General features: G+C 58.3%; 1 protein-coding gene across 1 annotated transcript in view; it reads right to left on the bottom strand.

Moving 5' to 3' along the window:
- Window positions 1–382: 382 nt before the first annotated feature.
- Window positions 383–18,671, bottom strand: part of BMP8A (bone morphogenetic protein 8a) — a 29,019-nt gene continuing 10,730 nt past the window's right edge. The window contains exons 2-7 of the mRNA XM_036876593.2: window positions 16,201–16,390; window positions 15,655–15,803; window positions 9,007–9,201; window positions 8,140–8,219; window positions 7,501–7,611; window positions 383–3,800 (exon numbers count right to left, since the gene is read on the bottom strand). Of these exons, the coding sequence (XP_036732488.2) occupies window positions 3,651–3,800; window positions 7,501–7,611; window positions 8,140–8,219; window positions 9,007–9,201; window positions 15,655–15,803; window positions 16,201–16,390 (875 nt within the window). The 3' untranslated portion in view covers window positions 383–3,650. The remainder of the gene's footprint in view (window positions 3,801–7,500; window positions 7,612–8,139; window positions 8,220–9,006; window positions 9,202–15,654; window positions 15,804–16,200; window positions 16,391–18,671) is intronic.

The raw sequence follows: 18,671 nt of genomic DNA, 5'->3' as shown, positions 1-18,671 counted from the left end.
CTGCCCTGATGACCCTGGGAAGGGGGGACCTGCAGACTGACCAGGAGGCTAGTGGGCTGGGAAGCATCGGGTGGCAGTTGCTAACCCTGTGCTGTGCAAGTGCTTTCCCAGAATTTGTGCCCTGGGTCCACCCATGACCCTTGTGCAGGTTTTGGCCTGAGCCTCAGAGGTGAGGTGCCAGATCCAGAGATGCTGGGCTAACAGCCAGCCTGGTGGCAGGTGTTGACTGGCCTGAGCTGGTTGCCCGCCTTCCCGGAGCAAGAGCAGGGCTCCAGATGGAAGGGCCAAGGGGGCCCACACCCACCGCTAAGGGAGGAATGGTGAGATCTGGTTGGCAAGTGACCAAGCTAGAGCAGAAGTCAAAGGAGGGAATGCTTACAAATTATGTTTTCATGGGATATTTCATAACAGATTTTCAAAATATATCATAGATTAAATCACATCACCAAGCAGTATGTGAGGTATGATTCTAACTTTGTAAAATATCCATATATTATATATATATGTAAAGACAAATATGTATGTGCCAAGGAAAAAGACTGGAATAGCTGTCTCTGTGTGGTGGGATTATCTGTGTTTATATTTTGTTTTTTATTTTCAAGAATTTCCCTGGCACATGTGTCATATTTTCTTAAGTGAGGGAAATATTTTTTAGAAAGGGAGCCAAATGCTTGCTCAAGGCTTCCCAGTAAGAAGAGAAACCCAGGTTTCTCCCTTCAGCTTCCTGTGAAGCAGGCAGGACCTCTGGAGGGGGTGGGGGCGAAATGCTGCCATGTCCTCAGCAGAGGCCCAGGCCGGCCACTGCAGGTCACTGCTGGCTCCTCCCACAGGCAGAGGATGGCGGAAGTCCGTGCCTCATCCCAGCATTACCAAGCTTAGATTTGGGGGAAAAGCACAGCTTTGAAGGAATACAGTAATGCCTCCTGGGCACATCCTGGAGGAGTAGTTTCAACAGGAAGGCACATGGGGAGGCCCAAAGTTGCACATTTCATTTAAAATAGGATCCCTAATAGATGCTACTCATTCAGCACACATTGGCAGGCATGGAGCTGAGTGCTCTGCGGACAGACCTGGTCCCCAAGATGGCCTTCCAAGAGCAGAAGCAACACCTCATCCATAGGGGCAGGGCTTCTACGTCAGAGGTCACGCAGTATGGTCGGATTCACAAGAGGCAGAGCCAGCATTTGGTGCTAGGTTCCCTGACTCCAAAACCCACCTCCCGTGCACAGCCTCTTCTCTTGTGAAATTGTTGGGAATTTCCTGAAGCATGTTGCCCACTTCCCTGCCTTGGGACACAAAGGAACAGGCTTTGCCTGATGCGCTCATTGGGGGCCTGAGCTGGGTAGCAGTTGTGAAGATGTGGGGTGGCAAGGCCTCACCCTGGAGGGCCGCAGGCCTGCTGTGACCACCCGTATTTATGCTCCTAGTGTGGGGCCTTGTGTTCCCTGGGCTGACAGTGGCAACCAGATAAACAAGATGGCTTTGGTAACCGAACACTGCCCCCTCAGCAACTTTGTGTCCGTAATTCTCTCCCTTCTCCGAAAGAAGGAAATCTATTTGATTTCATTTGGTGGTGCTCTGGATGGCTGAAGGCGCTTGAAGTCTGTCAGAAAGGCCGTGATTGCCGAACTTCTGGCTTTACTGCAGGGAAAGGGAGTCATACCACGATGCATGTTCCTGCCCAGCACACCTGGTGGGCAAGGCAGTCTGCATCTGCAAAACATTCGTTTCACAAGCTTCCTGTACCCCCAGAGCATGTTGGGTAAGGTGCTAGTCATTGAAGAGACCAAACATTGACATTTTTCAAGAGTTGCCAAGTCTCTACTGCTGTAGTTCCTGGGAGGAGAGAGCTGTTAAGTGAATGGCCTGGAATGGCAGGTTGCAGTCCTGTGGCCGCTGGGCATGTGGGCTGCGTCTGGGCTGTGAGAGAGGAGAGGGGCAGGGGGCAAGCAGATTCTCTGTCTGAAAGGGCCTTTAGAGATGGGGTTTTGTGTCTTCATGGCACAAATGGGAAACTGAAGCCTGAATCAAGAAGGGGACTTTTCTGGACACCAAGTAGGTCAGTGACTGAGCTGGAATGAGAATAATAAGGGGGTCTCCTGGCATGCCAGCCACTGCCTGGCTCAATCCCTGCCAACCGGAGCTCAAAGCCCCAGGCAATGGGAAACATGCCACTTTCCAGACAGGGCCCGCCTGCCCTCTGTACGTGGGGAGGGGCTGCTGTCCCACAGTGAGGCCCCAGCCTCTCCCCCTGCCTGCTGCTGCCAGACCTGCTCTCCTGGGACCCCTCCTCAAGGAGCAGAGTGAATTCCAGAGATGTGAATCCTCAGGCACATGTTGCTCCACCTCAGCTGGGCTGTGCCCATGGGTTGAGGCTGGACCAGCATCTGCTTTTAATGACACAGTATTTCAGGGTTCAGGCAGCTGGACCGTGTCTGCCTCAGCAGGTTAATTACAGGCTTAGCAAGTCAAATCAAATAAACACTCCAGCTACCGGCGGTGGCTGCTCCAAGGAGGACAGTGGTTTCCGGGGCCCCCCACCCAGGTCAGCCTAATTACTGCCTGTCACTCCACTGGGACAGGGGCCTTTTCTTTGACTCACAGGCTCTGAAAAACAGGACAGGGTTCCTGGGCACATGGGGTGACACAGGCTGGTGAGCAGCAGCCTGTTCTTAACTCCTCTGTTCTAACAGATACTGGCAGTGTGCACCATTGCCCCACGCCTGGCCAGAGGTGGCCCAGGCATCATGCTCTGGGTGGAGTGGATTGCTTCTTAGCATGGAGGAGGGGGAAACCGAGTTCATTTCAACTGAGTGGCTGGTGGCTGTCTGGGTTTATGTGCTAAGGGTCTTGAGGCCTTGTCCAGATTCCATGGAGGAAGTCCCCAGGGTGGCCATGAGCAAGGGTACAGGGACAGTGAAGCCTGAATCAAAAAGGGGACTTGTCTGGACTGTTGTTTGCAGGCCTGACACCCACTATAGCCCTTGTCCTTCTGCTAAGAGTTAACTGTCTCATGCTGAGCCCCACATAGAGGCGGTGGAGGGAACTGAAGTCCCCAAAGTCCTTTACTTCTCCAGGGGTCACACTCTTCCCCAGTCAGGAGGAGGGCAGGCCCAGGCAAGGGAAGACACATACCATTAACGTCCCCATCAGTTCAGCCTTAGCCTGAGGCCCATGCAGCTTGTTCTTTTCCTAACCTGCTAACTATCAGTGGGCCAAGTGAGGAACCCAGGAATACCCTGCAGCCAGGCATGTGCATATCTACACTGGAAATGCCCGGCGCTGTGCCTGGGCAGGGGCAGACCCTGCTCCCACATCAAATCCTGTGGTGAGGGTTTCAGAGTCCACCCAGACAGCCTCATGCCCTGGCTGCTCCTTGTACTCCCCCGGGTTGGCCAGTCTAGGGCAGGAATGGCCGACGACAGCTCCTAAGATAGGACTTGTGGCTGACTTGTAGACTGTCCTCTGAGGTGGCCTGTGTGTGCCGGGCCCACCATGGTTGGTTGGGACAGTCCACCACAAACGGAGGGGATGTGGACAGGGATGCGAGGGCCCTCCCTGCTGCCCCACCCAGCTATGATGGCACTTGAGGGTTTCCGGCCTCCGGAGGGGCCGGGTGCCGGCACGGCACTGCAGTGGCCCAGGGTGGCTCAGTGGCAGCCACAGGCCCTGACCACCATGTTGCGGTGCTTGCGCAGGATGACGTTGTTGCTGCTGTCATAGTACAGCACGGAGGTGGCGCTCAGCTTGGTGGGTGCGCAGCATGCCTTGGGGACTGCGTCTGGCTTCATCAGGTGCACCTGGCCACGGAGGAGACAGCAGGCAGAGGCATGAGCTCGGCGCCCTTCTCCCAGGACCCTCCCGGCCTGGCCCTGGGGTCACAGCTGCTGGCCCTCCCCTGCTCCGTTCCTGGCCTGCAGCAGGGCAGAGCTAAGTCAGTCTGCCCCGGCCCGCCCTCCTGCACCCCTTCCCTGACCCTCTGCCTCAGGCCACATCCTGGACGCCTGCCTGCGCCCTGCCACACCCACCCCCTTAGACCCATGAACCTGCTGGTCCCCAGCACACAGCGCGCCTGGAGCCCAGTCCCTGTGCCTGACGCCTGCAGCACTGGCCCTCTGGGGTCCCTGCCCATCTGTAACGTCCCTGATCGTGTCTTGTCCGCATTAGCTCTTTATGGTCTGTCTGCCTCTCCAGACTGTGAGCCGGTGGATGTTCATGAACACCTGGATAGAGCCTGGAATTCTAGGTTCACCCCAGGGTGTTCAACGCTGTTAATACCCAAAGCACTTTTCACCCCTCTGATGACCTCTAAGGCACGTACAGACGAAGGCCGAGGGCACAGAGGCCATGTGACGTGCCCAGAGTTACCCAGCTTCCTGGCAGGGTGGCAGAACTAGGACCTAGGGCAGTGGGCCTGCTCCCTTCCTCCCAGACAGCTTCACCCACCATAACCAGCCTGATGGACGAGGCTATTTCCAGCCTCCCTAAAAATATTTCTCCTGAGGCTTGGCAGGATGAGTGGTGTCTCTGCTGGACTCCAAGTCAGGGCCCCGGGCAGACGGCCCTGGAGGTGGCCCTGAGCTATCATCAGGAGGCAGGAGAGGAAAGGGGACTTGCTTCCATCCACCTACTGGGGCCATAAAGCCTCTTAACCCTCATTGAGGCCATGAAGCAGGACCAGGATGCAGCTGCCTGACTGGGGAGCCCAGCTGGAAGCGTGGCCCACATACCCACTGCCCAGCCTGTCCCAGAAGCCCCATCTCTGAGCCAGCCTGCTGGGAGGACTGGCAGCCAGGCACTGAGCTGCCCTGGGGCCCAGTGGCCTCCCAGGGGATGCAGCCCGACTGGGAGGTGGGTGCCGCTGCTCCCAATGTCCCACCTCTGTGGCTGGCGTGGCAGTCAGGCCCACGTGAAAGAAACCAGGCAACGCTGCCCGCCTGCACCAGCCATGGGGCTCTAAGGGCTGGAAACCAGAGGGCCTCTGCTGAGTTGGGACGCTGGAGAGAAGCTGGGCACCATGGGGGTGCTGCCATTCTGTGACTGCCCTAGACCACAGCTCCACCAGATGAGTGACAAAAAGCAGCAGGCTTTTATTCCATCTGGCACCAAACAGATTGGCCTGTGGAGTCATGTGCCATTCCATTCACTTGGTTCTGAGCCACTGGGAGACCAAGGCAGAGGCCCTATTGCTCGCTGGCTACATGTTGTGCGTAGGCCCCACCCCTGAGCCTCATTTCTCTGGCCAGTGGGTATGATGGTACTGTTCTTTCTCATTTCCAACACAAACTTACTGGACACGTGCCTTGTGCCAGCCCTGCCAGGATGGGGGGCACAGAAGTGTCCCAAGATGGTCCCAGTCTCACAGCCAAGGAGGGTAGGGAGGGAAGAGCTGGGGACAGTGCAGAAGATAGTCAGGACCCGTGGGAGCAGTGCATCCCTCACAGCAGGCCTGCAGGCCTGGAAGGTGAGCCTGAATGGCCCGTGGCAGGGAAGGACCACAGAGGTGAGGAGCAGTGTGAGTGCGAGGGGCGAGGCCCAGGGTCACCAGGAGGCCCTCCCAGTAGAGGGAACAGCAAGTGCAAAGGCAAGGGGGTGGGAAACGCACGTCCTGACCCCACGTGTGCAGGCATGGGTGCTGGTGATGCTGTCATGTTGGCAGGGTGGCTGACGAGGCCCCAGCCATGGGCTCAGGCCTGCCTCTCAGGATGATGGGAAGGAGTGAGAAGTTTCTTTGCTGAAACAAGGTGGTCAGGAGTCCTTTAGTGAGACCCCCTGGCTGCTGTGTGGAGATTGCCCAGAGGGGGGGCTTTGAGGGACCCACTTCCTCCTCTGGGCCCCCAGAACACCCTGTCCTCCAACCCTCCCCTGGCCTCTCAGGGGGTTCTCTTCCTCCCTGGGCCTCCCCACACAGGAGGCCTGCCTCTGCTGCGTCCACTCTCCAGAGAATCTCATCTGTTCTCAGAACTCCAAGGCCACCCAGGAGCCACATATCTCAAGTTCAGAGCTTCAGCTTGGCCCCCTCCTCTGTGCTCCAGACTTGGGCATCCGGCTGCCTGCCCAACTTGGCCACCTGGGGCCTAACAGGGCCTCACACTTGGCCCCTGAAGCAGAACTGATCCCACCAGCCCTTCCCCCACCCAGCACACCTGCCCCCACAAGGCTCCTGCCCATCCTCAGGAAGGGGGTCCTTCCTCTCCCTCAACCCCGAGGCCCCTGGATTCCTCCCCTCCACTCTAGCTGCCCCCGTCCACACCAGCCGCCTGGTGCTCTTGTCAGTGACCCTGCAGCCTCCACACTGGCTCCTGCTTCCTCTGCCCTTGACCCCATCTGCCCTCGGCACCAGACAGGTGCTTCCTGAGAGCACGTCAGCATGAGGCTCTGAAACCCCCCACTGGGTTCTCGGTTTGCTCGGGATTAAATCCACCGCCTGACCCTTACAGAGCCCCCAAGGCCCTGTGTGAGCCAGCCCCTGCCACCTACTGCCATCTCCTCCCCTCCTGTGCTCCATGCCAGCCACACCTCCCTGCAGACCTGAGCCCCACCTTCCCTCCTCACAGAGCCCCTCCTGGCCTTTCCTTTGCTCACCTGGGGGCAGGGAGACCTGGGAGGGGCAGGGGTGTCGCCAACGCCCCCCAGAGGCTGTGAGAAGAACGTGCAGAAAGGGCAGGCCTGGGAGCCACACACCTTACCACCCCCCAGCTTCTCCAAGGTCACTGCTCCCAAGGCAGCAAATCCCACTCCACTGATGAGAAAGGTGGTATCACAGGGTCAGAGGTCCCTTTGTTAGTTCATTTCCTCCCACCCAAAGGCATTGCCTTTAAACAAGCTCTGGAGAGAGACAAGGCTCGGCACACTAGGGACTAGGACCTAGGTCAACGTTCTAGAAAGAAGTCTCAGCCACCGAGTCAACAAACATTCAAAAAGCTCAGCAATACGCGGCTGCAGAGCACTGCTCCCATAACCCGCACTTTGGCATTAACGTTTCCCCAGATGCAGGGAGGCCAAAGCCGCACGGTCTGTGGAGGTAACAGCTGGAAGGCGCCTGGAGAATGAGCCACCGCTAGACAAGAGCCCCTCAGCACCCAGGGCGCACGGGGACTCTGCACATGCCAGGGGAGGTGGGCGTGCGCATGCACAGCACCCATGTGGGACATGGGCTACTATGTCTGCCCCGTGCTCTGCTGTCAGGCAGGCAGGCCTTTCTCAGTCTGGTACCCACAGTATGTACACGGGTGTCCCCTGTGTATGTGTGGAGGGCACAGAAGTGTACGTGTGCACCAGCAGGGGTGTGAGCTAGGTGTGCGCATGGCCAGGTGTGTGGGCATCTAGGTGTACAGTGTGGCCACATGGCGACCAGCTTCCATGTGGTGTGGAAAGGACACTACACGTGCAGGAAAGTTCCACACACATGAAGCTGCCTGAGACACGAGCAGGTGCACCCATTCACCTGCTGCTGCAGGAGCGACTCCCCCAGGGCCCCACAGAGGGGCAGGTACTGACCAGGGACTGCAGGATGGCGTGGTTGGTGGCATTCATGCAGGAGTCCAGCGGGAAGGAGCACTCCCCATCACAGTAATAGGCTGAGTAGCCCTGGGGGGCGATGACCCAGTCCTGGCGGAAAAGGGGAGAAGGTGAGTCCCACCCCGGTGCCCCTCGAGCCCCCAGGTGCAGCACCTGGCACGGGACCAGGCTGTCCTTGACTCCTCGGCCTCAGGGCTCAGCAGCCTCCCCACAGAGGCCCGGCACCCACACCGAGCCGCTCAGCACAGGGCCCAACCCCGCTCTGTCCCCTGCCCAGGCCATCACCCTGGGTGTTGTCCTCCCCCAACTGCTCCCATTGCCCTCGGCTCCCGCGGCGCACAGGACAGCAAGTGCAGGGGAGCCGGCCGTCCTTGGTTTCCCTGTTGGGGCTCTGACATGTTATGGCTGAGGATTCAGGATCTCCATTTTCATGTTTGTTACCAAAAAACCCCTTCTCACTATAAAAGTAGCACATTCTCTCTTCAGGAAACAGGGAAAACACAGAAGGAAATACATAAAGAAATGAAAATCACCCATACTTCTCCCTCCTCCTGGAGATACACTTAGGATGGTCAGGTGCAGATTGTCATTTAAGAAAGAAGGAGAGTCAGAAATTACCAGCCAGCCGAGGTCCTGGAAGCTGACATAGAGCTTGTGCCGACGGCACACGTGCTGGCCATCAGAGCCGTGGACGTCATCTGCAGGGGACACATGCAAGGTCTTTTCTGGGGCTCCTGCTCTGTGCAGCTCCCATGGGGAGCTCCCGGGCAGGGGCCACCCTGATGGGCACATTTGTTGAATAAAATGAGTGACGAGAAACAACACTATCTGGTCTCACAAAGCCCATCTGGGAGCTCTGCTGGTGCCGTGACCCAGCTCGAGAACCTTCGAGGGCTCCCAAGGGCCACGGAGTAACCCCACGTTCAGCCCAGATGGCTCTGACTTTCATCTGCGGGCCTCCGGAGGCCCCAGTCACAGTCCAGGGAAACCTCACCAGCAGTGGCCCCTCCTCCCTTACTGCAGGGACACCTCTCCTGCCACCCCCTCTCCCCAGGTTCCTGTGACACCCCGTGAAGGGAAGGAGGCTGCTGGTCGGGTCGGGCCCATCCCCGATTCTGAGGGGCTCAGCCTCAGGCGGAGACCCTCCCGTAAGGAAGCGTGGACCCTGCAGGGCTCCCCAGGGATGAACCGAGGGCTGCAGGGGGGGCGCTGCCTGGAGGAAGGGCACCTGTTCTGACAGGTCTTCTGAGGGAAGGCCTGGTGGGCCAGGGGAGGACAGAGCGGGTACTCCCAGGGGCAGGGGCCGAGGGGGCAGACGCTCAGGGGCCTGAGAGGGGGAGTGCGGGGCCGGTCCTCTCGGGGGTTGTGTCAGGAAGGTGGCCGGGGGAGACCATCGGCTTGAACCCTACTGAGACCCTAAAGGCTTGTGTGGCCACCACTTGGTTCTCACCAAAAGACCGCCTCGGCGCCAGCCCCGGGCCTCACCAAAGATCCCGGGGAGTTTGTGTGGGTGCGGCAGCTCGTTGGTTTTCTTTGGCGGCCTCCTCTTCAGGGGCCTCGCCGCCCGAGGGGCTCGCACGGGGCTGGGGCCCACCCTGAAAAAGGTGACCATGAAAGGCTGTTTGGAGCGCGGTGCTTGTCGCCCCAGCAGACCAGCCAGGCCAGGGTCCACGCTGCGCCCTGAGACAGAGGAAGGAGAGACAGCGGTCACCCATGGGTGGAGGCCCTGCACGTGGACACTGCAGGGCCCTCTCTGCCGGGCTCTCGGCAGGCCCAGGAGCATGGCAGGTAAGGGCTGGAGGGGTCCCACTGTCCTGGGTGTCCTCCGGAGCCCAGAGCCCAGGTCCTGCTGCGGTCCCAGCAGGCAGGTGTGAGGGAGACGGTGGGGAAGAGGGCCTGGTGCCCCCCAGGGTCACTCTTAGTGATCACCGGGAACACTGCCATTAGGGAGGCATTTTACAGGTTGCAAAGTCATTTTGCATTGATGACCCCGTTTGTCTTTACCGTTACTCTACCTCATACTTCACTGAGAAATCAGAGTCACACTACAGGGACTCTCAGAACCAGCATTCCCACCGAGGCCTGGGTTTGAGCTTCTGTCCATACTTCTGAGGATGTCACTGTGGGATGTATGACACCCAGCAGCTGCCAGGACTTAGCGAGCACTTGCCCTGCTGAGCACTGGCCAAGGGCAGGGTGCTGACTGTCCCTGATGCCCACAGTCGGGACACCAGGCTCAGCGGGGTGGAGACGTCTGAGCAAAGCCCCAGAGCCAGGGCTCAGCCCACTGCGGTCTAATTCTGGAGCACGTGCTCTTGCCCAGTTAATGTGATTCTCTGTCATACACTAAATGTCAAAGGCGTTGCCTGCCCCACCCACAGTCCTGCTCAAAGGTCAGCCCTTAAACAGCTGTGCTTTAGACCCATGTCCATGGGCCATAGTTGAATGAACATCTAATCAATCCAGACACTGACCTTTGACCTATGACATCACCTGCCGCACAGGAACATGCTGGGCCCATTAGAGGCCCCACTGAGGAATGATCCTGCCGTGGAGGTTGTCAGCTGCAGGGGCTGATGCCCCAACAGAAGCCATTTGGAAGAGTTTGGATCATGGCGAGTCAGTCACGAGTTCACAGTGGAACTGTGAAGATGCTGCGGAACCAGGAAGACGCGGAGCTGTGAGGTGCACACAAGCCCTGGGAGCAGAGGGACGAGGCCAGTGAGGCCACAAGGGGAGGCACTGGAGGGGATGGCAGTGGGTGGGTGGCTGTCAGATGGCACCGGAGTGCAGCTGACACATGGGGGTGGCCTTCTAGGCCTGGGTGTGCAGCTGCCCTGTCCCTATTCCCTGGAGAGCTCTGTCCACTGAGGGGCCAGGGAGACCAGTCAGTGCCCCCAGCCTGCTTTTTTCTGATCAAGGATCTGATTGGGCTGCCCTTTGTGCAGAGGGAGTAACAAAGTAGATCTTTACCGACAAGTTGCCAAAGAGCTCCACAGAGCAAGGCTGGGGTTGGGCGCTAGGAAGCCGTTTGGAAGGCTTTACAGGCCAGGTGACCTGACTGAGGATCCTTGGAAGCAGCTAACCCAAGGTTCTTATTTTACAGAAGCACAACTAAGGCCCAGAGACACAGCAACTCTTCAAGGCCCCAGAGCAAGCGCAACAGGGCCAAGACGTCCCTACCGTCCCCATGCAGACTGTGCAGAGGCCTGGCTTGGCTGGGGGCAGAGGGAGACGACAGGGGACTAACACCTGGGAAGGAGCCCCCGGGCCTCCTGCCAGAGCCCAGAACCCCAACAGGTTCTGCTTTTTGCCCCACCCATCCTTGAGCAGGGCTCCCTGATGCCAGTTCTGGCAGAGCTGGGAGCATAAGGAGCACTGGGGCCTGGGGTCCCTGACCCGAGACCTGGCCTTGAGGTGTGTGACGGCCAACTGTACCTTTGGCAGGGAGGGGGTGGGCAGCCCTGCCTCCAGGTGTGGCCACACAGTGGCCTCCTCCTTAGGCCCCTGTGGAGGAGGCTGTGCCTCTGGGCCAGGGGGGCACCATGAGACCTCACCCCACTTCTCTGAGTCTATCCTACCCCATTAGGGCCCACATCATGGCAGCTCACCTTCCCTCTCCTGTCCCGGGGCAGGTGGTCATACCCTCTCCCGACTGTGCCAGACCAGGATGTTCCCCTCTCCCCCAAGGCTTCTCCTGCTCCGGCTGCCACCTGACCCTTCCCTGCAGCCCTGCCCCACCTCAGCCTGCAGCCACGGATGTGACCTTAGGGCCATGCTGAAGGACAATCAGGAGGCTGGGTTGAATCGCTAGGAGAGAATCCCAGCTGTGGCCCAGGTCTTCTTTGTCCCATAGGTTACTCCCTCATGAACGAGGACTCAACCCTTTTCCTTCTGTTACTGTCTTAACGGCCCTCTAACCACAGCCCCTGGGAGCCTCAGTCTGCTCCACGCTGCTGCTAGAAAACTCCCATAGCCCAGGGCAGATCAGGTCCTTTAGTCCACCTCCATCCAAAAGGAGGCCCTCTGTCCACTCCTCGACATCCATTCCACCCCCAACCTGGTCATGGTCCCTGGCCGCTCCCCCTACACCCCAAGGCTGTCCCCTCAGCAAGCACCCTCTCCCATCTCTGTTTCAGGATCGGGCCCTTCCTCCTGGGGCAGGCCCCAGTGACACTCACACACACACAAACACACACTTTCTTTTTCGTCTATGAGACTAATTTAGGATAAAATACCTCACAACGCTTTGGATTTTAATGAAGTATTAGTGAGAGGCTGGTTTGGGGCTCCCTAACAGAGAGGAAGGGTCTAAGTGTCTGCTCTGGATGACGCAGGAACACCGTAAGTGAAGACGAGGAAACCCACCTCAGTCCATTGGCTAGGTTTCTAGAACTCCTATCATAAGCCACAACCTTGGCCATATGCGGATGGACTGTTACTTACAGTCCAACAGCAAACTTCCTGGTGGAATAGCAGCACAGTCTCTCCCCTTCCAGCTGCTCCTCTTAGCAGTCCCCTGGCCCACCTAGACCATCCTGCTTTCCTTCTAGAGACACCTATTTAGCTATGAGGAGGAGATTCGTGGGGGCAGGGGGAGGCATAGCTACAGGTAAACAGGATTTAGCAACAAAATGAACGGTCACAGAAGAGAAAGAAGGGCCAAAGGGAAAAACATTTCATTCGCACAGCATTTCTCCTATCACAAATTCACATTTACGTTTGACTGTTTTTCATGGTCCTTGTAAAATGGGGGAGGGTCTGGGCAGAGTCATTCCCTCTCTCATCATTTTTCCCTATGTTTCATGATTCCTGAGGAAGGCACTTCACTGAAATCCCTCCAACGGGATCATCTCAAGCTGCACAGAATTTACTGGAAATAACAGCCAGAGGGGGCATCCAGCATCCTCAGTGATGGCAGACTGTTCTCAGTACGCACAGCATGTACAAGACCGATGCCCAGGTTTTCCTTTGGTTTTTCATTCATGTCTCTCCTGAGAGGACAAGGTCTCTCCAATGGTAGCATGTCTGAGATGCCAGAAGAAACTGAGCAGACTGCTCATGAAATATATAAATGTGATTCCAACTTCATAAGGATGAAATCCTATGAGGTTGAAATGAGCACACCCTCTGTGAGCAAGGTTTTCTCCCTGAGTCTGGCTGTGATCTGCTGCACGGGTCTGGATCAGGGGAGATGGTGAGGCCACACCCAGTGCTCTTTTCGATGTCCTCCATGGTCAGTCCTTGCTTCCTGTGCACGTCAGACACGGCCTCCTCGGTGGTGATGCTGTCGTGCACCAATTCCATCAGTGGCATCGTGCATTTCTCCAGAACTGGGGGTTGGCGGCCTCGGTGCTGTGCTCCGTGGTGACCACCACCCTGGTCTTGGTGCTGGATACCATCACCCACCCACCATGCCTTTCACCTTCTCTTGGGTATCATCTAGTCGGCCAGGTGTCCGTATTTGGAAACCCGTATGGCTCCAAGCAGGTCAGGTGCATGCATCCCCCTCGAATCATGTTGAATAAATCTTCACTGGAGACAAAACAACTGTTAGGAAGAACGCTGACTCTCTGCTTGCCTGCGTTGATGAGATCTGTGTCCACCTTGTCTTTTAGTGGGAATGGACCCAAGCCCAGGATCCCATTTTCACTGTGAAGATGAACATTACGTTTGGGCTGATGTAGTTGCTGGCCAGAAGAGGGATTCTGGTGCCCAAACGGGCAGACATAGGTCCCTAGGCCTTGGGTTGCAGAAGGCGGGCACCCGGCTCCGCCTGCGCAGATGTGCTCGGCCACGGTGCCGTGGGGAGTCGGCTCCAGGTCCAGGCCGCCCGCCGAGCCCTGGGCTCACACAGCGGGATCTGCCCCGCGAACGGGCGGACGCAGCTGCTGACCGCGGCCGGGGTCTTCGCGCGGGCCTCGAGCAGCGCCCCTGTCAGGCTCTCGAGGACCCGCGGGGCCCGGCGCCCCGACCACGGCCTCCGCGCCGTCGGAGGCGTCCTTACGGCCTCCACCCGTGTCTCTGTAGGACCTGGCGCGGCCCGAGCGCTGCTGGCCACGCCACACATGCCTAGGCCGGCGCGGCCCCGAGCGGCGGCAGGGACGCAGCGCCCGAGCGCCGCCGCCGGCAGCCTGGGCTCCGCCTCGTCCGCTCGCGCTCCCGCCCCCGGCTCTGGGCCTGTCGCCGCAGCAGGCGCCAGGGCGCGTCACAGAGCAGGGAGGGCGCCGGGAGGTGGCGCGCCGGCCCGCTGGTGCCCCGCCACGGGCCTCGGTCTCGGCGCTCCGAGGGGGCCCGGGCCTCCCGGCCCGACGGACGGAAGGCGGCGGGACCTGGCCCCGGACTGGAGGGAGCCGGGAGGATTCACTCGGGGAACGCTCGGCCCTGCCGGTCCCCTTCCGTCTGCAGTGCTACCTTCCTTGTGCCATGGCTGGACACCCACTAACATCGCTGGTTCCCACACGTGTCTCCAGCTGTCCCGGATGCGTTTCCATATGGACGCCTAGCCGAGCTCTCAGATCGCTGCCAAAAGGACAACTCTTCATCTCCCACCTCAAGCCTATCCGTCTTTTTCCCGGGAAAAAGAACCGTTAACACACCCACTGGCTCACCCACATTGTCCTTGATTCCTCCACCACAGGGCTCCATTTCCACCGGCTCCCCACCAGCCACTCACAGCTCTCGGCTGGACACCGCAGGGCTCTCGCCGCCTCTCGGGACTTCAAGCTTCGCCCCCACAGTCCATTCTCCCCCCGAGGTCAGGGGGTCTTTCTTTTATATATACAATAAGTAAAGGTTTTTAAAAAATAGTTGAGATTTACAGAAAAACTGAACATATTGTACAGAGTTCCCATATTTTGGGAAATGTTACACTTAAGGTCCTATGGTCCATTTGCCACAAGGAATGAACCAAAACTTGTATCTTATTATTAAGTAACACCTGGATTTATTTGGATTTCATCAGTTTTGCCCAGTGGTCTCTTTCTCTTCCAGGATCCCATCCAGGGTCCGAACGGCATTTAGTCATTACAACTCCTAAGGTACCTCAGGGCTGTTATAATTTCAGAGTTTCCTTGGCTTTGATGACCTTGACCGTTCTGAGAAGTCCTTGTCAGATATTCTGTAGAATGTTCTTCAGTGTGTCTGATGTTTTTCTCAGGGAAAGACTGGGGCTGTGGATTTTGTAGGAGGACGGCACCGGTGGAGTGCCCTCCCTACCCCATCGCACCAAGGGCACTGGGGACCCACAGGACTTAATCACGTGGGCCCTGGTCACCTGGCCTAGGCGGCGCTGCGCAGGTTTCTCTGCTGTAAAGCTACTTCCCACCACGTCCATCCCGTACTTCGGGAAGCCAGTCACCAAGCGTGGCCCACACGGAGCGGGGAGAGACGCCGCACCTCCTGTACGGGCAGGTCCCCAAGGGTTCTTTTTAAAAAGCTGAATGAGACCCTGTCATCCTCTGTTGCTGTTAAATACAATAAGCTTCCCTAAAAAACCAACACCTTGCCTGGTTTACTGAACTCAGAAACCCCCTGCCCACCTGTCCACCTCCTCTCCTCCCTGGCCTTCCTTGCCGCAGCCATGATGGCTCCTGGCCAAAGCTCAAACACACCAAACTTGTGTCCACCTTCAGCCTTTCTATCCCCACCGCCTGGGATGAAGGAGGCTCCCGCAAACACCTGTGAATGAATGAATGCGTGAATCTTCCCTCTACAGGTGAGAACCCTGAGGCCAGGGAAGGTCAGTAACCTGCCAAGACCACCGAGTTAGGAAGCTGCAGAGCTGGGATCACACCCAGGCCTCTCTGATCAGCCCTGAGGGTGCAACCACATCCCTCCAGCAGAGCCCAGCCCTGACGCTTCCACTGTAGAGGCTGCTCCCAGAGTGAAGGAACCACCCGTTTGGGGAGGGAAACCATGAATGACTCAGACCCTCTTAGCAAAACAAATGTTGGTTCTGCAGAGGAGCAGAGGGAAACGCCCACAGGCAGGGGGACCCTGGATGTCCCGCACTCAGGGAATCTTACCCCCTTCACCCACAGGCCTCCGAGGTGGGGAGGGGATCATCACCCCAGTGGCCAGCCTCCAAGGAGCCCCCTGGAGAAGGTTCACTGCTGGACCCCTGAGCCTTACCATCCTCCGTTTCCACGTAGAGGCGGAGTCCCAGGTCCTTGTTAGGGTTCAGTGACCAGTGGTCACTGGCTGCTGTCACGTCCAACACCAGCCAGCCCTCGTCCTCAGCTCGGAGCGTCTGAAGATCCAAAAAGAACAAGTCAGACTCCCTGTGGACACGAAAGAACAATTAACCGAGGGCCGGCACAGCCGCCTTTGTGTGCCCAGGGCCCTCCCGGGGGACCGTTGGTGGGCGTCTGCCATGCCTGGCTTTGGCCTGGGCGCCTTATATGCATCATGTCACTATATCCGACATAGGAAGGTGTTACTGTACCGTGTGCAGCGGGGAAGCTGAGGCTCTGGAGCTCGGTGACCTGTCCAAAGTCCCACCCCAGGATAGCTGGGAGGGGGCTGGACACCGGGACTGAGTCTGGGCCTTTCCCCGTGGTGCCAGGGGACTCATGCTCCCCAGGAAGCTCCCCTTCTGTCCTCTGGGAAATGTCCCCCCAGACCTGAGCCAGACACACTGAGGGAGGCCTGACCAGGGGCAGGGTGAGGAGCAGGCACCTGTTGGACTGCTCCCTGACCACCTCGAACATGCTGATGTGGAGGGTCCTGTTGAGCAGATGGGTGCTGGGCAGCTTGTAAATCCGGAACTCGGCAGCTGTGACCTCCTCCCCGACTGGGATCTGGGTCAGGTCAAAGCGGAACTCCTTCCAGTGGAGTTCCTGGTGGCCCAGGGCTCGGTTATGCTCCACTGCATGACAAAGCAGGGGTGACAGTCACTCGTGGTTCCAGACTCAGGCTTTGGGGTGGGCAGAGCCAGGTGGGAGTGGGGCCTGGGCAGCCTTGTGGGGCCCGTGCTCTCCTCTGCAAACAGGCTGCTCCCAGGCTCCGCCTCCAGGCGAGAGAGGGAGTGGCCAGGCAGTGCAGTGAAGTGCCCAGCAGAGAGCCCAGCACACGGCAGGTGCCAGGATGGGAGCTTCCATTTCTGGCCTCTAAGCCCTAACCCCAGCCTGCCCCACTCAGACCCCTGCTGGCTCTGGGACCCCAGTTGACGCAGAGGACAGATCCCTTCCCTGGGGAGAAGAACACAGACCAAGGCAGGAAAGGCCACAGGGGGGCAGGGACAAAAGCGAGTGCACAGCCGTGGGACGGGGCAATTCCAGGGTCACCCAGGTGTGTGGATGGGAGGTGGGGGGAGCCTGCACTGACACTGGAGCTGTGGCCAGAGGGGTGACTGTGAATTTGCCATGAGGTCAAGGGATTAGGACACTGGGAAGGAAGGGACCCGCGTGAGCTGAGGAACGGACGACAGGCACAGAACACCGCAAAGGCCAAAGGGCAAAGGATGGCAGATCCCTTTGGAACTAGGTGAAGGAGGAAGGAGGGTGGGGGACAAGGAAAGGAGCAAGAAGAAGCAAGGTGGGAGTGACAGCACCTGGGGAGGCCCAGTCAGGTGCTGCGGAAGTTGGAGGGTCTCAAGGCATGGTGGGATCTGAGAGGCTTCCTGGAGGACATGACACCTGAACCAACCTTGATGGATGGGACAGAGTCTTGGCAGCTGGAGAAGGTGGCAGGGGAGGGCATTCTAGGCAGAGGGGACCTCACACACACAGGCGTGGGGTGAGAGGGCACCCCCAGATCGGAGGTGTGGGTCAGGAGCGTGAGGGCTGTGGCCTGGATGCAGAGGGCTGGCCTTCTGTCCTAGGAGGGTGGGCTGCGCCTATGGCCGGTGGGGGTCAGGGTTCTGGCAGCAGGGGAGTGATGTGGTTTGGGGTGGAGCCGGAGATCCACGGGGAGGAAAGGGTGAAGCCCAGGCTGGGGGTCCCAAGCCAGCTGTGTGGCGGGCCTGGTGTAACAGTCTGGGGAGGAGGTGGCAGGTGTGGCATGAACCCCACATTACCCAGCTGCCCAGAAAGGCCCAGGACGGTGCATTTAGGGCTGTCTCACTTTGGCCTCCTGTCACTTTCAAACAAATCTGTGTTTCCGGGAAGCGGGTGCGGGAGCCGCCCAGCACCTTGCCCAAAACCCAACACTGAGATTTTAATGACATGTCTGTGAGTCTTTTTAAAGATTCTCTCTCTCTGGCTCTCGGGCTCAGTGATCATAAGTCCCCAGGCTGGTGGCGGAGGCGGATGTGGGGAGCGCTTCCTGTCCTTGCGGTGGGGACCTGGTCCAGTGACGGGCAGGCCAGCAGCTGTGCTGGGCGGGGACAGTGGACACACATTTAGGCAGAAGATGGGCTTTTCATCCCCAGGTCCGGGAGGAGAGGACACAGAACATCCATCCTCCAGCGGGGTCTGGACATGCAGGAAGTGCCCACCCGACAGCCAGGCTGTTTCAGAGGCAGTGTGACCCAGGTGGGACCTGGGTCCTCCCACACGGGCAGAGGGCGTGGAGGGCAGGGTGCTGGACCTTCACCAAGTGATGCTTGCCATGAGCATTACACAGGGGCCCCTCCTCCCTACACACACACACACACACACACACACACGGCTTTGGTGACAATTTCCATGGATTCCAGGGCACGCAGACCACCTCAGATCTTCAGGGTGAACTGGGTAAAGGCTGTTGGCTGTCACAGGGTGCAACACCGAGTGAGGAAGGGGGGCTCAGTTACTCCCTTGGCCCGACTCCTCTCAAAGCTTCATTAAGTGTGTTGCTGCCCCAGGCACAGCCGGGCAGACAGCTGGGTCTGGGGGCCCCCTGGGATCTCTGCCTGCAGACCTGACACTGATTTCATGTTGCATCTGGGGGTAAGCAAACAATGTGTAAACATCCCCTGCCCTGTGGCCTCCTGCCCTTGATGACCTGGGGCCCACCTGCACTGGTTTAAGAGAGTCTTGCTCTGCTGACCCCAGTTCCAAACTTCCATCCTGTGGGTTTAAGAAATTGATAAACCACCAGGAGTTCCAGGCCAGGAAACTGCCCATCCTGGTGGTTCCAGGCAAGCACTGGAAGGCAGGATATTTTTAGGAAAATAATGCTTTTCATCAGAGACTGACAAAACTTTCTGGGATGGAGCATTAAACTAG

The sequence above is a fragment of the Manis pentadactyla genome, chromosome 4 (genome assembly GCF_030020395.1).
Source record: "Manis pentadactyla isolate mManPen7 chromosome 4, mManPen7.hap1, whole genome shotgun sequence".
Lineage (NCBI taxonomy): Eukaryota > Metazoa > Chordata > Mammalia > Pholidota > Manidae > Manis > Manis pentadactyla.
Note: the sequence above shows the minus strand (reverse complement) of the source record. Positions and strands in the feature narration are given on the sequence as shown.